General features: G+C 37.3%; 3 protein-coding genes across 7 annotated transcripts; 1 reads left to right on the top strand and 2 right to left on the bottom strand.

Moving 5' to 3' along the window:
* The first annotated feature begins 431 nt into the window (after positions 1-431).
* Positions 432-5,844, top strand: LOC136417502 (uncharacterized). 3 transcript variants are annotated; one of them, XM_066403214.1, is made up of 6 exons: positions 432-570; positions 3,514-3,801; positions 3,853-4,064; positions 4,280-4,363; positions 4,545-4,795; positions 5,303-5,844. In XM_066403214.1, the coding sequence occupies exons 2-6, from the start codon at positions 3,525-3,527 to the stop codon at positions 5,433-5,435; spliced, it is 957 nt and encodes a 318-aa protein (XP_066259311.1). In that variant the 5' UTR covers positions 432-570; positions 3,514-3,524; the 3' UTR covers positions 5,436-5,844. The 3 variants fall into 3 exon arrangements, with proteins under 3 accessions (XP_066259311.1, XP_066259310.1, XP_066259312.1); XM_066403213.1 differs by having other exon boundaries at positions 445-570; positions 3,498-3,801; XM_066403215.1 differs by lacking the exon at positions 4,280-4,363 and having other exon boundaries at positions 445-570; positions 3,498-3,801.
* A 2,208-nt stretch (positions 5,845-8,052) lies between these two features.
* On the bottom strand, positions 8,053-11,590 carry Kr-h2 (Krueppel homolog 2). 2 transcript variants are annotated; one of them, XM_066403067.1, is made up of 6 exons: positions 11,353-11,590; positions 11,115-11,288; positions 10,382-10,563; positions 9,974-10,041; positions 9,444-9,577; positions 8,053-9,387 (listed from the first exon to the last, which is right to left on the bottom strand). In XM_066403067.1, the coding sequence occupies exons 2-6, from the start codon at positions 11,273-11,275 to the stop codon at positions 9,147-9,149; spliced, it is 786 nt and encodes a 261-aa protein (XP_066259164.1). In that variant the 5' UTR covers positions 11,276-11,288; positions 11,353-11,590; the 3' UTR covers positions 8,053-9,146. The 2 variants fall into 2 exon arrangements, with proteins under 2 accessions (XP_066259164.1, XP_066259165.1); XM_066403068.1 differs by having other exon boundaries at positions 11,349-11,485.
* A 283-nt stretch (positions 11,591-11,873) lies between these two features.
* On the bottom strand, positions 11,874-14,090 carry l(3)04053 (lethal (3) 04053). 2 transcript variants are annotated; one of them, XM_066403066.1, is made up of 9 exons: positions 13,859-14,090; positions 13,666-13,798; positions 13,492-13,607; positions 13,345-13,438; positions 13,141-13,288; positions 12,885-13,085; positions 12,766-12,828; positions 12,557-12,715; positions 11,874-12,482 (listed from the first exon to the last, which is right to left on the bottom strand). In XM_066403066.1, exons 1-9 carry the CDS (start codon positions 14,022-14,024, stop codon positions 12,459-12,461), a joined length of 1,104 nt encoding a protein of 367 aa, XP_066259163.1. In that variant the 5' UTR covers positions 14,025-14,090; the 3' UTR covers positions 11,874-12,458. The 2 variants fall into 2 exon arrangements, with proteins under 2 accessions (XP_066259163.1, XP_066259162.1); XM_066403065.1 differs by having other exon boundaries at positions 12,561-12,715.
* Positions 14,091-14,472: the final 382 nt, after the last annotated feature.

The following is a 14,472-nucleotide window of genomic DNA, read 5'->3' as shown; positions in this document are numbered from 1 at the left end:
CATAATTTGCTTAAGTGATAAGTGGCATAGTGATGGTGCTGTGGTGCCTACGCCTATGTGTGATTAGTTATGCGCGTATAGCTGTATATCAAAACAGCCTTCGTAATAATAATTGTAGTCTCATGAGAATATGTGAATGATGCTACAGAGGTTGATGCAGGCTCAATAGTGTCCATAATTAAGCATCCCTTATGCCGAGGTACTCAACTTGCCCAAATTGCTGAAGACCGAAAGTGCCTTACTTTCGCATCAATTTCATAAAAAATTTTAATTCGTAAATTTTTCCATGTTACTTATCATCCATTAAACGATTATCTAAAAGTTTCCCCGTGGAAAAGCGTAAAATCGTGTGAGCTTTCGGGCAATTTCGCGACGCCAATGATTGCGGTCTAAATAGCTGCGGCAGTTTAAAAACGTCTTCTACCGATTCTGTTAGCCGTCGAAGGTAAGTGGGTCATCATATATAAAGTGAAGTTCAAGGTACTTGAGGAATCATTTGCGCTTGTACGTCTTCGCGTCCATGTCCGCTGGTTCCGCGTGTTAAATCGTGACCGATCGGAATTAAATCAGGTAAGTAGGTAGAGAAGAGCACGAACGGCAGTAAATCTGGATCCTGTTAGTTTTCGTTTAAAAATAAGGTTGATCTGGGAGTTTTGGACGCTCCTGTTAGAGTTCATATCATAAGGTTCTTTATCAACTCAGATAGATACACTTTAATGGGCTTTTTTGGTATGTGATGGTAGTCAATGAAGAGCGAAAATTGGTGGACTGGTGGTTCTGAGAGCGTCTCTGTAAGAAGAAGATGCTATGCCATTTGCTTGAAGCCATGAGGTCTGCATGTTTCAGTTCAAACATCCATTTTAATTTTTTTGGACTGGGAATGCCCAACAAAATATTCGGGCACTAAATCGGCCAGCTCCGGCTTGTGACTAACACGTTACTTTCCATTGGGTACTATCTAAACTTTCTTCCTGGTCGTGAGAAATATGTGCTTACTAGAGCGTAGGGGTGCCTCAGCCCTTACTAGCGGAGGCTATTTTAGCTCCTGAAACAATCCTATATGAAAAATAAAAATAAAATCACTAATAAATACATCTGTAGCATCGACTCGTGCCATATACATATAACAGTATAAGTGAAAACACCCAGTTAGCCGTGATGCCTCTACGTTGATGAGTTATTATAACGGGTTTAAATTTCACTGTGTTTATAGAGAGTTAAATACGTTCTTGCACTTGTGGTTTACTCTTAACACGCAATTTTCGTTACTTGATTGAGTGACGAGTAATGGACCAGAAAGTAAACTGTATTGGTCAGTTTTTGAGATATTAATCTCCAAAAACCATTGAAAATTCTCTAAATGTTGCAAAGTTCCTGAAAACGCCGGTAAATGATAAATTTCCTTAGCTCTCATGGATTTGTCTCGATAATTTCTATGCTTTGAAAGGGTTTTTGATTCCTATAAAGATTTTTGAAAACTTTGGACGTTTCTGAAAACTGATTCCATTACAGTCACTGCCGACTTTTCTTAATGAAAACGTATTCGAAAAACGGAACGTAAAGTCTGAAAATTAATTATTATACAGGGTGTGTCATTTAAAGTAAGAAAATTGGTAGTGGTCGTGTTTTTTTCAACGACTGAGTATGTTCGAATGTGCCCATTTTATAGCTGTTAAGAACTCTTATTACGAAACTTCTACTTTTACATACAAGGTGACTTAGAAATTTTTTTAAAAATCAGCTGCATCAGTGGCGCTTGTACCAGAAATATTTTCTAGAGGCTTTGTCTGGTCCACCACTGATTTTTAAGCAAATTGTAGATACCCGAACTCTGTGTTTAGTTCTGAAGAAAAACTCTTTAGTTTTTTTCCGTATGAGGTACCGTTTTCGACAAGAAAAACGTTTTAATGCACGTAGCTGATTTGACCCAAATAAACGATTTTAATTCAATGTCGTAAATTGACGATTTTACTCAGATTGCACTGGAATTATCGCTATTTTTCAATTAAATTATTTCTTTTTTCTAGGAACAAGGCAAGAAATGGGCATTTTTTGGTTATTAAACGGGATGTTAATGGGCAAAAAATGGGCCTTTTCTTTAGTTTTGCTTATTAGAATTGGTATATTGGAGCTTATTGTCCCACCTCAGGGTAGAAATATTTGTTTTGGTTCACAAAATCGGCAGTTCAAAGACACAGATTGGCAAAAGAAGCATCGCAAATTTTCACTGCGACGCTTTTTCTTCCAGAACGAGGTTTTTCCCGGGGTTCACAGGAAGCAGTAGCTCAATAATAAAAAAATTTACGTTCGGACTTTTTGAATGAAACGTTTAATTTTCTATAAATTGGAGATTAATTAAAAATAAGAACATGCAGCATTTTTTTCACAATTAATCCCAACTCATGCAGGGCAATTGATAGCAGGATAGACCGGATTTCATCAGTTTAGGTTTTGCTCAAGGTTTTATCCAGATTTATTCAACTTTCAAATACAGGTAAATGCAGTCAAAATAAATCTGTTCAAGTCAGTCCAAAGAGTGATTTGACCTAAATCTCACTGTCCTATCGAAATAACCTAGACCGGTTTTATATATAAATTTATAAAATGATCTGGAATGGTCCAAGAAAATGATCTGGAATGGTCCAACAAAATGATCTGGAATGGTCCAAGAAAATGATCTGGAATGGTCCAACAAAATGATCTGGAATGGTCCAACAAAATGATCTGGAATGGTCCAACAAAATGATCTGGAATGGTCCAACAAAATGATCTGGAATGGTCCAACAAAATGACCTAGACCAGTTCAACAAAGTAATTTGGACCGATCTGGAGTTACTACCTCAAGGACCACAATTGCAATGTTGGTCCATGTATTTAATTAGACCAAATGGGCCATTCCCTTATTCGATTTATCACGATAATCAATTAAAGTCGCGCCGTTATTTTCTGAAATTATCAGCAGTCTTCGTATTTTACCTACTTCGCGAAGAATAAATTTAACTCACTTAACAAGAAAAATGGAACAGTGCCTCGGATGTGTAACCGTATTGAGAATGCGATTTTTGAGATAATTAACGTTAATAGGACTAACGGTTTATAAATATTCAGATGGCTGGTGCCGTATTTGCTTTTCAAATCGACATTGTGTTTACACATCTAACATCTGTTTTGATGCTACATTTACCTTATTTTCTCCAATACAAATTCGGCCCAATTTAGTCATGTAGGTACGAATCTGCATGGATTTATTGGGGCCCTGGCTGTTTAGCAAAAAATTAACAAACTTACAATGCTTTCCAAATATTGCTGGCCTCAGTTGCGATTTCAGACTCATTTCCCCGTTGGGTAAATCTCCATGCTTTCTGATTTCAAAAAACAATACCACATGGGGGCGCCCATTACCATTGTTCGAAACACGCGCCCATTGTTCAAATTTAATTATCTTAATTCTATTATTATGACAAATTTTTGAGCAACTGACACGCACTTAACCGCAGGTATTCCTCCATAAAGGTAATACCAAGATGACGAAACAGATCGCAGGATACCACCTTCTCTTCTTGCTGGTGAGCAGTTCGCTCATAAGCACCTTGGCATACCCCAACAGCCAACCACCCCCCGAATATAAGAACGTTCATACAAGCCCGGCGCACCAAACCCCCTCAAGGTCCGAAAGGAAATTTGCTGAGAAGCCTAATGCCATCAAGAAAGTTGCCCTGGACGACTTAGACGATGTCCAGAGTAATGATATATCGCAGGGAAGCGCGGTCGGAGGAGGATTTTCCTGGTCAAACTTGCTAGGTAGGTAGCCCCGGAGATAGAAACGATCATTCTTAAGTCGATTAATCATAGGTGCGATTATGCAAATGATCTTCAACCCTGGGGGAACCAACACTGGACCGAACAAATCGGAGAGTCTCGATGATGGCCCGGTGATACCCGCGTCCCCATGGGCCAACCTCCTTTCTGTTGGATTGAAAATTCTTACGGCAATATTAGGAGGCGGGGCCGCGGCCCAGGGCGATGGTATCGATAAGGTTGATAACGGTGGATCTCCTTTACAGGTCAGTCTTTAGCATGCACGTGTTTATAATACGGTATATGTTGAAAGTCACTTTTGCTACGACGACATTAAGCGCTAATTAGCAATCAATTGTGTATATAAAAAGAAACTTGTTCCTTCTATCTCTTTCTCGAGTAGGCATAGAAATTCTGTTGGCACTATAGTGATCTAAGATAGTATTCCTATGTAGTTAGTTGCTTATTGTAAATTACGCAGGGAGTTCTGGCAGCTGTAGTGTCGACTCTTGTGGGAGGCAGAGATCCGCAACAAGTGAATATGATGGCAAAACAGGCGGGAGAGGTATGTAAATATGGGACGGTGCTGGTGGGGGAATGGGGTAAAATGTTGATTTTTGGCGACCTTTTCACGTCACACATGGAAAGTACGTCATTACGATGGAAAAACATGCAGGGTGTCCGTTTCCGTAGCTTTGCCTTGTTCGCCCGACAAAAATACTAACGAACCAACTTCTTATCTGCAGTTCATCAACATTGTGGTCAACCTCCTTGACGCTTTGAAAACCTCCTTTTCGCACCGTTCTATGGCAGCCAGGAACATAGGCAGGAAAGACTCGATCAGCGACGCAGCTGTAGCTGGTTTAACTATGGCCAAAGGGTATGTCAGGTCGCTGGGCACTGAGGAGGACTCTTGCATGGCTAAGTACATCTGCCAGGCTAACAACGAATGCTCCAGAGATGTCGGACAAAGCTCATTATTCTGTAACATTGGAAGGTAATAAGCTTGTTTAGTATTTGGGTAGTGCAGTGGAAATTATCGATAATTTTTACTGGACAAATTAACGTATTGCGCTGCAATTTACCTGTAAATAATTCTTAACGCACGAGGTATATGTTGCAGCATAGGGATAAACATAAGTGCATTGAAAATTATCGATAATTTTTGTGCAGTACCCATAAATGTAGCGTGGGGCGAAGAACATGAATGCGTTTTTATAATCCAGATTTCATCATTGTACACTGTTCTAAATATTCCTGATAATTCTTGATGTACAAGTTATATTTGGAGGAGAATTTCAGGTACTAAATGATGCGTATTTTTGGCGTCTTTGGAGAATTTTTAGTTCTTAACCACTGGACAAAAATCTCATTGCAACATTGTCAGCAATTTCTGTCAATACGTGTTGCTACGATTACGACTATTACTCAATAATGAAAAAATTAACTTTTAGTGCAGAACATGTGGGGAATAAAATTATCATATTTAAAATTGCCATTTCAGTTACGCTGCCAGCTTTATGCTTGATAAATCGGGTGGCAAAACCGTCTTCGACTTGTTGTATGAGGCCGGAAGACGAGGGAGGTCCGGGGACAACTGCAAAATGGGATATTTAGAGTGTAATGAAGTATATTAGGGAGTTTAGAATTAGTTAGTATTTCTAGGTAGGTTGCTCTAGTAGCAATATCCGGTGAATTAGCCTGAAAAAATTGACTCGAAGTGCGTTTATTAAGCTGAAAGTAACGGGTTTTCAAATTGGAGCACTTCGTCTAAAACTCCGCTACGACTGGAAAATATTGTTTAGAGACCGACGTTACTAATTATGCTTAATAATGTTATTTATTTTCGAATACTAAGGAAGGTCTTAAGGAAGCATGAATGAATGCTTATACATTAGTAAGTTATAACGAGTGAATGCAGAAGATTGATTATTTTAATTAGCACTAAGATTAATTTATTGTTTTTAATTATTTCTTGGGATTCACCTCCAACGTAAGCCTATAATAAATACGTTTTGTTGTTAAAATATAGAATTTTATCTGCAGCGATTTTTTTCTTTTTTTGCCTTTTTCTGACCTTCCAGTGCTGTTTTTTTTAAAGACGTTCCTGCAGCTTTCTCGTTATACGAACCTAATAAATCAGATTTTGTAAAATGGAAGCGCCGGTGCTGTGTGACGTAGAAAACTAAACAAACACCATTAATAGTTTTTTTTAATAATTGTTGGAATGCACGCAAAATTAGTACAAATGGGTCGGCCCTCCCTACCTGGTTTGCACCCCTAAACAAACCATTTTGCTACGTCTCAAACAGTTCGCAAGTTACAATAGTCAGAAAGTGAACCAACGTGTAATATTTCAACAGTCAATATCTCGAAAATTGTTTAAATTCGGAGTAGCATATTCTTAAAGTATTGAAGCCTTAAATCCTCTCAGCCTTTCTCAATCTCGCTAAGTTGGTGAATATTAGCTTGCCTTCGATCTACAGGCATATGAAATAAAACGAGAAGTCACCCGAAGGACACTGCGTTTCCGTCCTATTTTTATTACCATATTTACACAATAAAAACACCCAAAAAACCGGATAACACAAAAACGAATGTAGAAATGTCTCACACACACAACCACCACATATAATAGGGCAATGACAATCCTCATGGCGAATTGATCAGATCACATCAGAATCAATTTGTTATTAACATATAGGATGGTATTGTTAGTGGCTTTTTAATTGGTCAGTTTCTGCTTCGCCTCGGTTAAATGAAAACATCTACCTAAATTTTTGCAGTGTGCTTCGTGAGCTAATAAAAAATGCAAACATTTCCATGGAGATACGGAATAGAATGTGATTCCAACGTGGTGGTGCACCTGCACATTTTGTCCACTATGGGCACCTAAACCTCAAATTTCCTTGACGACGGTTCAGAAAAGAAGAACCTATGAATTGGCCAGCGCTAAGTCCTGATTTAACCCCGTTGGATTTTTATACATTTCATATACCCCTATAACCACCTGCGAGCAACTGTTAGGGAGAATGATGGCAGCCTGTCTTTTCGTGCAGCAAAATCCGCACATGCTACAGAGTGCACGATTCCATGATTCGACGGACAAATTTAAAAAACGAGGTTAACCATTATTATAAATTTATTATTTTTACGACGCTTTTAATAAAAATTACTTAAATATCGATGTCTTTTGGTGTCAACGAGAAAAAATTACACTTTTGGACAATAACTACTTCAGAGTTAAAACGGTTCATTTTCGACTATATGAAGTTTTTTATCGCAATGGCTTCTATAACTTCCTCAAGTTTGGCACCACCTTTTGAAGCATTCTGTATAGAGGGAATGGTATTCAGTGTACCTTACTAGTTATCCATGGTCAAGTAACGGATATTATGAGCTAGTCTCATGACTCAGTTAGTGATCTAACATCCGCGGAGGATTCTCTGATCTCGGATAATAGAAGCAAGACTATCGCTTTTTTACTCCTCATCTCATTCAATCGAGTGAATCATAGAGGACCTTCGGCACTTTTCTGTCCTCTTAAAACCTCTTTGTTCGTCAGCTGTCTCTCTTGTGGGTTGTCGGTTAGGAATAATGAAATTAAAACACCAAAAAGGCAGTCTGGCCTTTTTTTGACTATTCCAGGAAAAGGATACTTTGTAGGGGTTGATGGTAGAAGTGATTAGAACCAGGGCTAGTTCGCTGCGGATAGGTTATGCTCAGATTTTTATGAATAAATTTCATTGACCCGAGGGATTTGTTATTCATCACATACTTCTTCTTCCTGATTGGTCCTGGCTGGATCCATCTCCTGGCCTCTTATGCGGGACGGCATGCTCCGAGTTGTATTCTGCTGCCCTGGTCAGCTTATTTGGAAGTTCTGCCTGCATGGTCCATTGTTGATCTGTAATTGAGATATCTTGTTATTGTGTCGTTGTTGAGATACCAAGAAGCATCCAAAGCCGCTTTTAATAGTATCTTCCACTGTCTGGAACTTCCCTAGAAGCGACTTGGCTGCATAATCCCATGCTATTGATCCATGTCAGCTGCGGTTGGATGATGATTTTCATGAGCATTTGTGGCTGTTGCTGGTTCCTCCCTATCTTGGGGGAACAGTTTCATCCTCGCTGCCTGGTCTTCTCTATGTAGTTCTGCCATGTTAGTGTCTCGTTTATCTTTAAACGAAATTTAAGACAACCTTAGGACGAAGTAGGTTTGCTTAGGAGGTACTTGAATGAATTATTCACGCTATCGATTTTAGTTGATTTATTCATAACTAATAAACTTATTCAAATAATAAATAGTTACCATATAAACTTGTGGAATAAAAAACTAAAGATTAAATAAACAACCACCCCCACTAATCCACAATAAATGGACGTGCTACTTATATAACGAAAAATCAGCTTTCCTAACAAGTGTATCATGTCCCAGATTCGGGCCCTACGTAGAATTTGGAATGGAAACTGTGAGAATCAAGGACGATTTATAAATTTCAAATATTGATAAGAATTATCCTTTCAATTTCTTGAATTTTTTTGCATTAGTCGAAATACTAAATTCTGTGCTTTAAGTCAGTACACATATGGACAGGGCGTTCCAAGAGCAACTGAACACCTTAACCTTATACTTATTTCAAAATAGCTATTTTGTGCACTGATACCTTGCAGATTTTGAAATGAACACGATACACGCATCTAATAAAACAGTAAAAATAAGAATGTTCTGTGGATGTCACTACTCAATTTGGCTCCGTTAAATGTGAAAAAATACAAGGTGACTCAGAAGAAAGGGATATTTAGTCCTTCTCAAAACATCCTGTACATTACTTTGCTCACGTTAAATGGATAATTAAGGCAATCTCTGGGGTTGTGTGTCGATTTTTAACGACTTTTCAGTTTTCTTTTAGTCAAGAACGAACATATTTACAATTTACAAATTTGACGAGTCAATGGAAATGCGTAACTCTGCAGATTTGATATCAGAAATCCAGACTTTCGAATGAGTTTGCGGTATAATTCTGCATTAGAATGCCATAGAACACCAATGGATATAACTAAACATGAATCAACATGAACACCGATAATATAGCAAAGTACTATTCCTAGTGAATAAATTGATACGCTTAGAACTTGAACGCATATTCCTCAAAGGTTCAACTGGCCTCTCAACAATTGCGCTCTCAAATCGGAAAAAATCAAATAAGAGTGCAGTCATATATGTAATTCAAAAATATATCCCAACAATCATCCTTAAAAGTTATTTTATTCTTGTGGTGTAAAATTAATACCTACCGAATCTGTACCTATTACGTAATAATACGTATAAATTTTAAGCTAAAGACTTTATTGTTGAGCTGTTTGGGGCGTTTGGACCACCACCGGGGGTGATAGCTTACAAACGAACTGTATGGTATTGTTAATTAAAGTTTTAATTATCTGAGGTACGCTCGGTTTGTTTGCCAAGCTTTCGAAGAACAACCTTAGTTCGCGGAACATGTTCCTCGTGTAGGGATTTCTCCGGGAGGCGTACCGCTGGGCCAGGAAGTTGTAGTAGATGAAGGGGGTCAAGAGGCCGGCTCTGCCACTAAGTTGGTAATTATCAGACATATATTTGTCGATTTTTAGTTGTAGGATACTTACGTTAAGGCCAATAACACAGTATAGGGCATGAGGAGAATTTCAGTAAGCGAGACGAACCTGAGGATGTTCAAAGATTGAAACTCCACAAAAGATATAAGGAGCCTACATCCCCACCATGAATTTTGGCCCAGAGTCTGTAAACAGTAAAAATATTAAATAAAGTGAAATTTGGGATAAATCCTTTTCTTCTCTCGCTATATAAAATTAGAATTTCTGCATTTAATCCCTTGCCCTATAGAATAAAAATACAGGAGCAAGGGCGAGGACTTCAGACTTTCAAGCTTGTTGAATGGTAAATGCAAATCATTAAATTAGGAGCAGTTCAACAAGCACGTCAAGGCAATTATTTTATTCACCTTTTGGTCTTTCAATAAACCATTTAACAAGCATAAAGAAACCGCTATGTGCAGCTGACCAAACCGTTTAAAATAAAAAATATGTCCACGGTCAAAGATTCTATTAATATACCAATCCTAGATTCTTCCTGACAGATTAACTACCGATATGCTGGATGTCTTGGAAATACTTACGTCTAATAATGTTAGTGAGTAACTGGATGCATGGAGAATGGCGAAGAGAAGTACTGGCAAAACAACCACTAATATCTCATGTTAAGGAATTAATAGAGATTATCTGTGAAATTAAATCTACGAATTCATAACAGAAAAATTTGCTAGTAATTACTGTTTTAATGTTACTCATTATACTCAATATCCGATTTAATACTGCTATATACGACTTAAACCAATAAAATTAAGATGGGCATAAAATTCCATTTTAAAATAAAATGTATCTATTCAAAAATAGCAATTAATTTTTGGACTTGAATATAAATAAACTCACTTTTTAGCTACCTTGAGGCTATTGCTAAAGGTCAAAGTGTGCTAATTATCAAAATAGGCATATTAATTAACACGAAGCAGCTTGAAAAAGGATACAAGTCGCTGGAGCCACAAAAATAAATATCAAGGAATAAAACAGATAGTGTCCGCTGTCCTCCGTTACTAATTGTGACACAAACTGCCTGGAAAACTGCACCCTTCCCAGCCTTTGATGTAACCTTAAGGCGCTGATGGCTGCATTTGCTATAAGGGCTTTGTAGTATGCACTTTGAGATTCTCTGAAAATAAAAAAGATGGCAAAGATATATTAGAATGTTTCTTGAGAAGTTTTAGTGTACTTGCACAAAAAGGCTGAAAAAAAGTTTTGTTGAGAAAATGGTTAAAATATTATGTGTGATCAAAAAGTTAAAAAAAGAAATTTCCAACACATACAAAAATGAAGTATTGAGATCAAGAGAAAAATGTTTATTTATTCACGACATTTCCGTTTTTGTGTCCTCCATCTATGGTTTTTATGCAAAAAGTTGACTAAAATTTATACAGTGCTCAACATAAGGCTTAACATTGAAAATTGCCTTCAAGGTAATATCTATTACTGTTTACCCAGCATATAGACTCCAAAAGTGCAACTTTGCCCCAATTTAACTAACCTCTTATTTTTTAATGTTACCAAGGCCCCCATAATGAAGCTCATGAAATAGACTCCATGTATACATAATATACCAGAGAAAGGTCATATATATCATTAAGTTCCTGTGTAATTCTTTCTCACACATTATGTTATGAACCATATAAACCTAGCTTAACTCAGTCGGGTACATAATCTTACCCAAACAGAGGTATAAAATATCCAAAAGAAAACAAGATAACCAATACCCTCATGAGCCACAAACCACAGTCAATTTTGTGTTCAATAATGTGAGCCTTGAGGGCCTCGAAATTAAGTCCTCGAGCAGGAGGTGGTAGGGTGGCATCTGTTGAATCACTCATAGTTCCTAAATGCCTGTAAAAAGAAGACATTTTACTATACCTATGTGAATAATTACTAATATCCCGCTTTCACCTACGTTGGTTGAAATTTCCTCTGAAAACTACTAATTTATCACTCACAGACTTGTAAGACTGGTGAAAAATAATAAGGGGTCCTGAATACAGGCACAAGTTAAGCTGTGAGTTAGGATCTGAAATGCGTTTAACGGGGGTGCAAAATTATCTGAAAACTGAGATGCAAATTTAGTGCAAACTAGGCACAGACGAATCACGAAACGTGACTAAATTGAGTAGAATAGTGAAATTAAATATGCAAATTTTTTTGAAAGCTGGTTCCTGAATGATGTGGGGTTCCTGACTGACAGTGAGTGAGCGAAATCGGTCAATGACATTAACACTTCCTGAAATTGATAGGTTAATGCTTTATGTACCGTGCCTTGCAGTTAGATGGAACTGGCACCGTCGCATTCGTAACTACGTCACCCGTTGAAGATCTTCATTTCGAGTTTGATCGGTTATACCTACTTGTAAATCGTTTTTCGACTTTTGATGAAGGAGGAGGAGACAAAAAAAACCATAAAGGAAGAAATAGAATTAATTTTGTTTTCATTAATAAATATTTATTTTCCACCGGTTAATTACACTGTGATGTAATTCGTTACATGCAGAGGACTTTTTCATTAGACTTACCACCAGCAAACACTACAATTCACTAACTGGTTTTAGTTACTTACTAACTCACTAATGAAAACAATAGAAACTACAAAACTGACTGATGTCTAGACCTAGAAATGTTATAAATAAGCAGGGCAAAATACACTGATTGGCTTCTCCACAGCAAACAATATAAAAAATTGCAATTTTTGTGAATCTTTAGAATATACAATCTAAACCCTGATTCAAGTAATTGCTGCTTACCAGTGACAAAGTAACAAGTAGTTAAAGCGTATTTTAACGAACGGATTTCACCAGCAAAATAATTGATTTTAAGTTAATCAAAAATACGCCTGTAAATACGTATTTGCGACAACCAGACAACCTAAAAGTGGTTAATACAAAAATGAGTTAGGACAATGGCTACAGGGCAGGTCCGACGCTATCATCATCAAACCGCGAAAACCTATCCGTCGATTTTTCTTCTATTCGATGAAGATTTTCCAAGGTTGACGCCATGATGCGAAGATTATCTACTCCTGTCAGTAAAGATCTGTAAATTCACAAAAAATTGTCAAGTTTAATATTGAATAGAGTGATCCTGTTTGGGTCCCCACGCAACCATACTTGCCTTAAAGAATGTTCAGCCGTGCTGGCTGCAGCTCTAAGTTCTTGTCCAAGTCTTTGTGCTTGCAATTCCAGAGGTGGCTCGCCTGCGCCACCGACTGCGGCACCATATCCTTCTTGCAGGACCTCATTTTCAGCTTGAATCTGTCTCAGCTGGCTCTAAAACATACATCTAAATAAAGCATATACTTTAAAAATAAAAGACTTACTTTTAAACTTTTTAATTCCTGCTTAAGCCTCCCTATTGTGTTTTCAGCTACAGATGCCCTTCGCTACATTAATAAAAAACTATTTAGAAAAATATGACAAAGAAATAAAAATTTCATACATAATTCCTATCCACTTCATCATCAGTCTGACTAAGCCTTTGCCTTAAACTTATTAACTCAGCATTCAATTTTGCACAATGCTGGCATCTAGAATTATCATGAACAGGTTCAGTTGTAGTTGGCGAAGGAACAGTAGCTTCTGTAGTATTTCGCACTGGTCCGTCAGTAAGAAAATCTGGAAGGCTCTTTGAGTTTCCTACCTGGATTTCATTATTTTTGAGTATGTATTGTTTGTACAATTTTGTGTGATTTTACCTCTGCTAAAGGGGCAGTGATGTGAGATTCACTACTTGAAATATTTGCAGATAAGGGCAAATCTAAGGGAAATGCATTCCCTATAGACAAACCTGGGAGATCCAAAGGAATTGGTCCACCAGGAGATTGATCATCTATTGAATTTGATCTAATAAAATTTAAAAGTTACAAAACTGCTAATGCAATGCAATATTTTATAGCCACCTTGAAACATGTTGCTTATTACCACTCTGCTGGTCCCACTGGTTATAGTCTGGTAGATCTAAATTGAAATCTGGTGGCACATCAAATTTATTACCTAAATAAAGGATATTGGAAAAATTGTTGATATTATGGCTATTAGACAATAACCTAGAAAAGACTGTTCAATAACTAGATGATCTTGTACAAAATCAGGTAGTGCTGATGAGAACTCCCCTACAGTCCTGTTATTTGGCCTGCGAGGGCTATCAGGAGGCATATCATGTCTGGAAACATAAAAGATGAAGTTCTATAAGCTTATGTTAGTTATATGATACAAACTACCTATACACTTTAGGCCTAGCCCCCAAAGACCGATAATGCTGATTTGAATTAGTGTTGTCCCTTAAGAAATGTTTAAACGAGAATGGATTGTCTTCCCTTTTTGAGCTTGAATTGGAGACCGATTCTTGAATTTCTGTGGTAGATAGAATAAATAAATTACTATATCTAAATAATAATAAGCAGCTTTATGTACCTGGGGCTGCTGCTGTTGGATGCCCTAATCCTAACCTATTTGCCTCCATATTATAAGCATTATCGTCTCCTAAATCTAGTGCAAGGCTTCTGGCAGGAGGTCGAGAGTTTCTATCATTGTCCGGTTCGGCACTTTTCTCTTTAGGGGGTGAGTTTTCGCCCGACATTTACCCCTTTTTCGATTCTTGAAAAAATTGTTTATTTTTAAATTTTTATTGTATAACTGTCAATAAGACGAGAGAAATTTAGAACTCGGACGGGATATATCCTTCATTACAAGCCATGAAGCAAAAAAGGCAACAGCGCTCCGCTCTACAATCGCCATTTTTTCAGAATTAATATTTAATATAAATTCTCATACTTACATATTTTCGAGTTCCAATTAAAATTTCCAGTTTCAAACTAATATAATCTTGTGTCCTATCGTAAAAGATGGAATGTTGTAGTGATTACAAAACCCTTCCCTCTTACCCCTCTGAAAACGCAATGCCTAGTGAATCTAAGGGACAGGGGGATTACGAATGTGTCATGTAAAAATCACGATTAGAATTTTCAAAAAAACGAAGAAATGCCAAGGACCTTAACGCGATTTGATCTGAAATTTTAAGTTTAAAG

This window comes from Euwallacea similis, chromosome 28, assembly GCF_039881205.1.
Source record: "Euwallacea similis isolate ESF13 chromosome 28, ESF131.1, whole genome shotgun sequence".
Classification (NCBI taxonomy): Eukaryota; Metazoa; Arthropoda; class Insecta; order Coleoptera; family Curculionidae; genus Euwallacea; species Euwallacea similis.
This window is presented reverse-complemented; position numbering and strand designations above follow the sequence as displayed.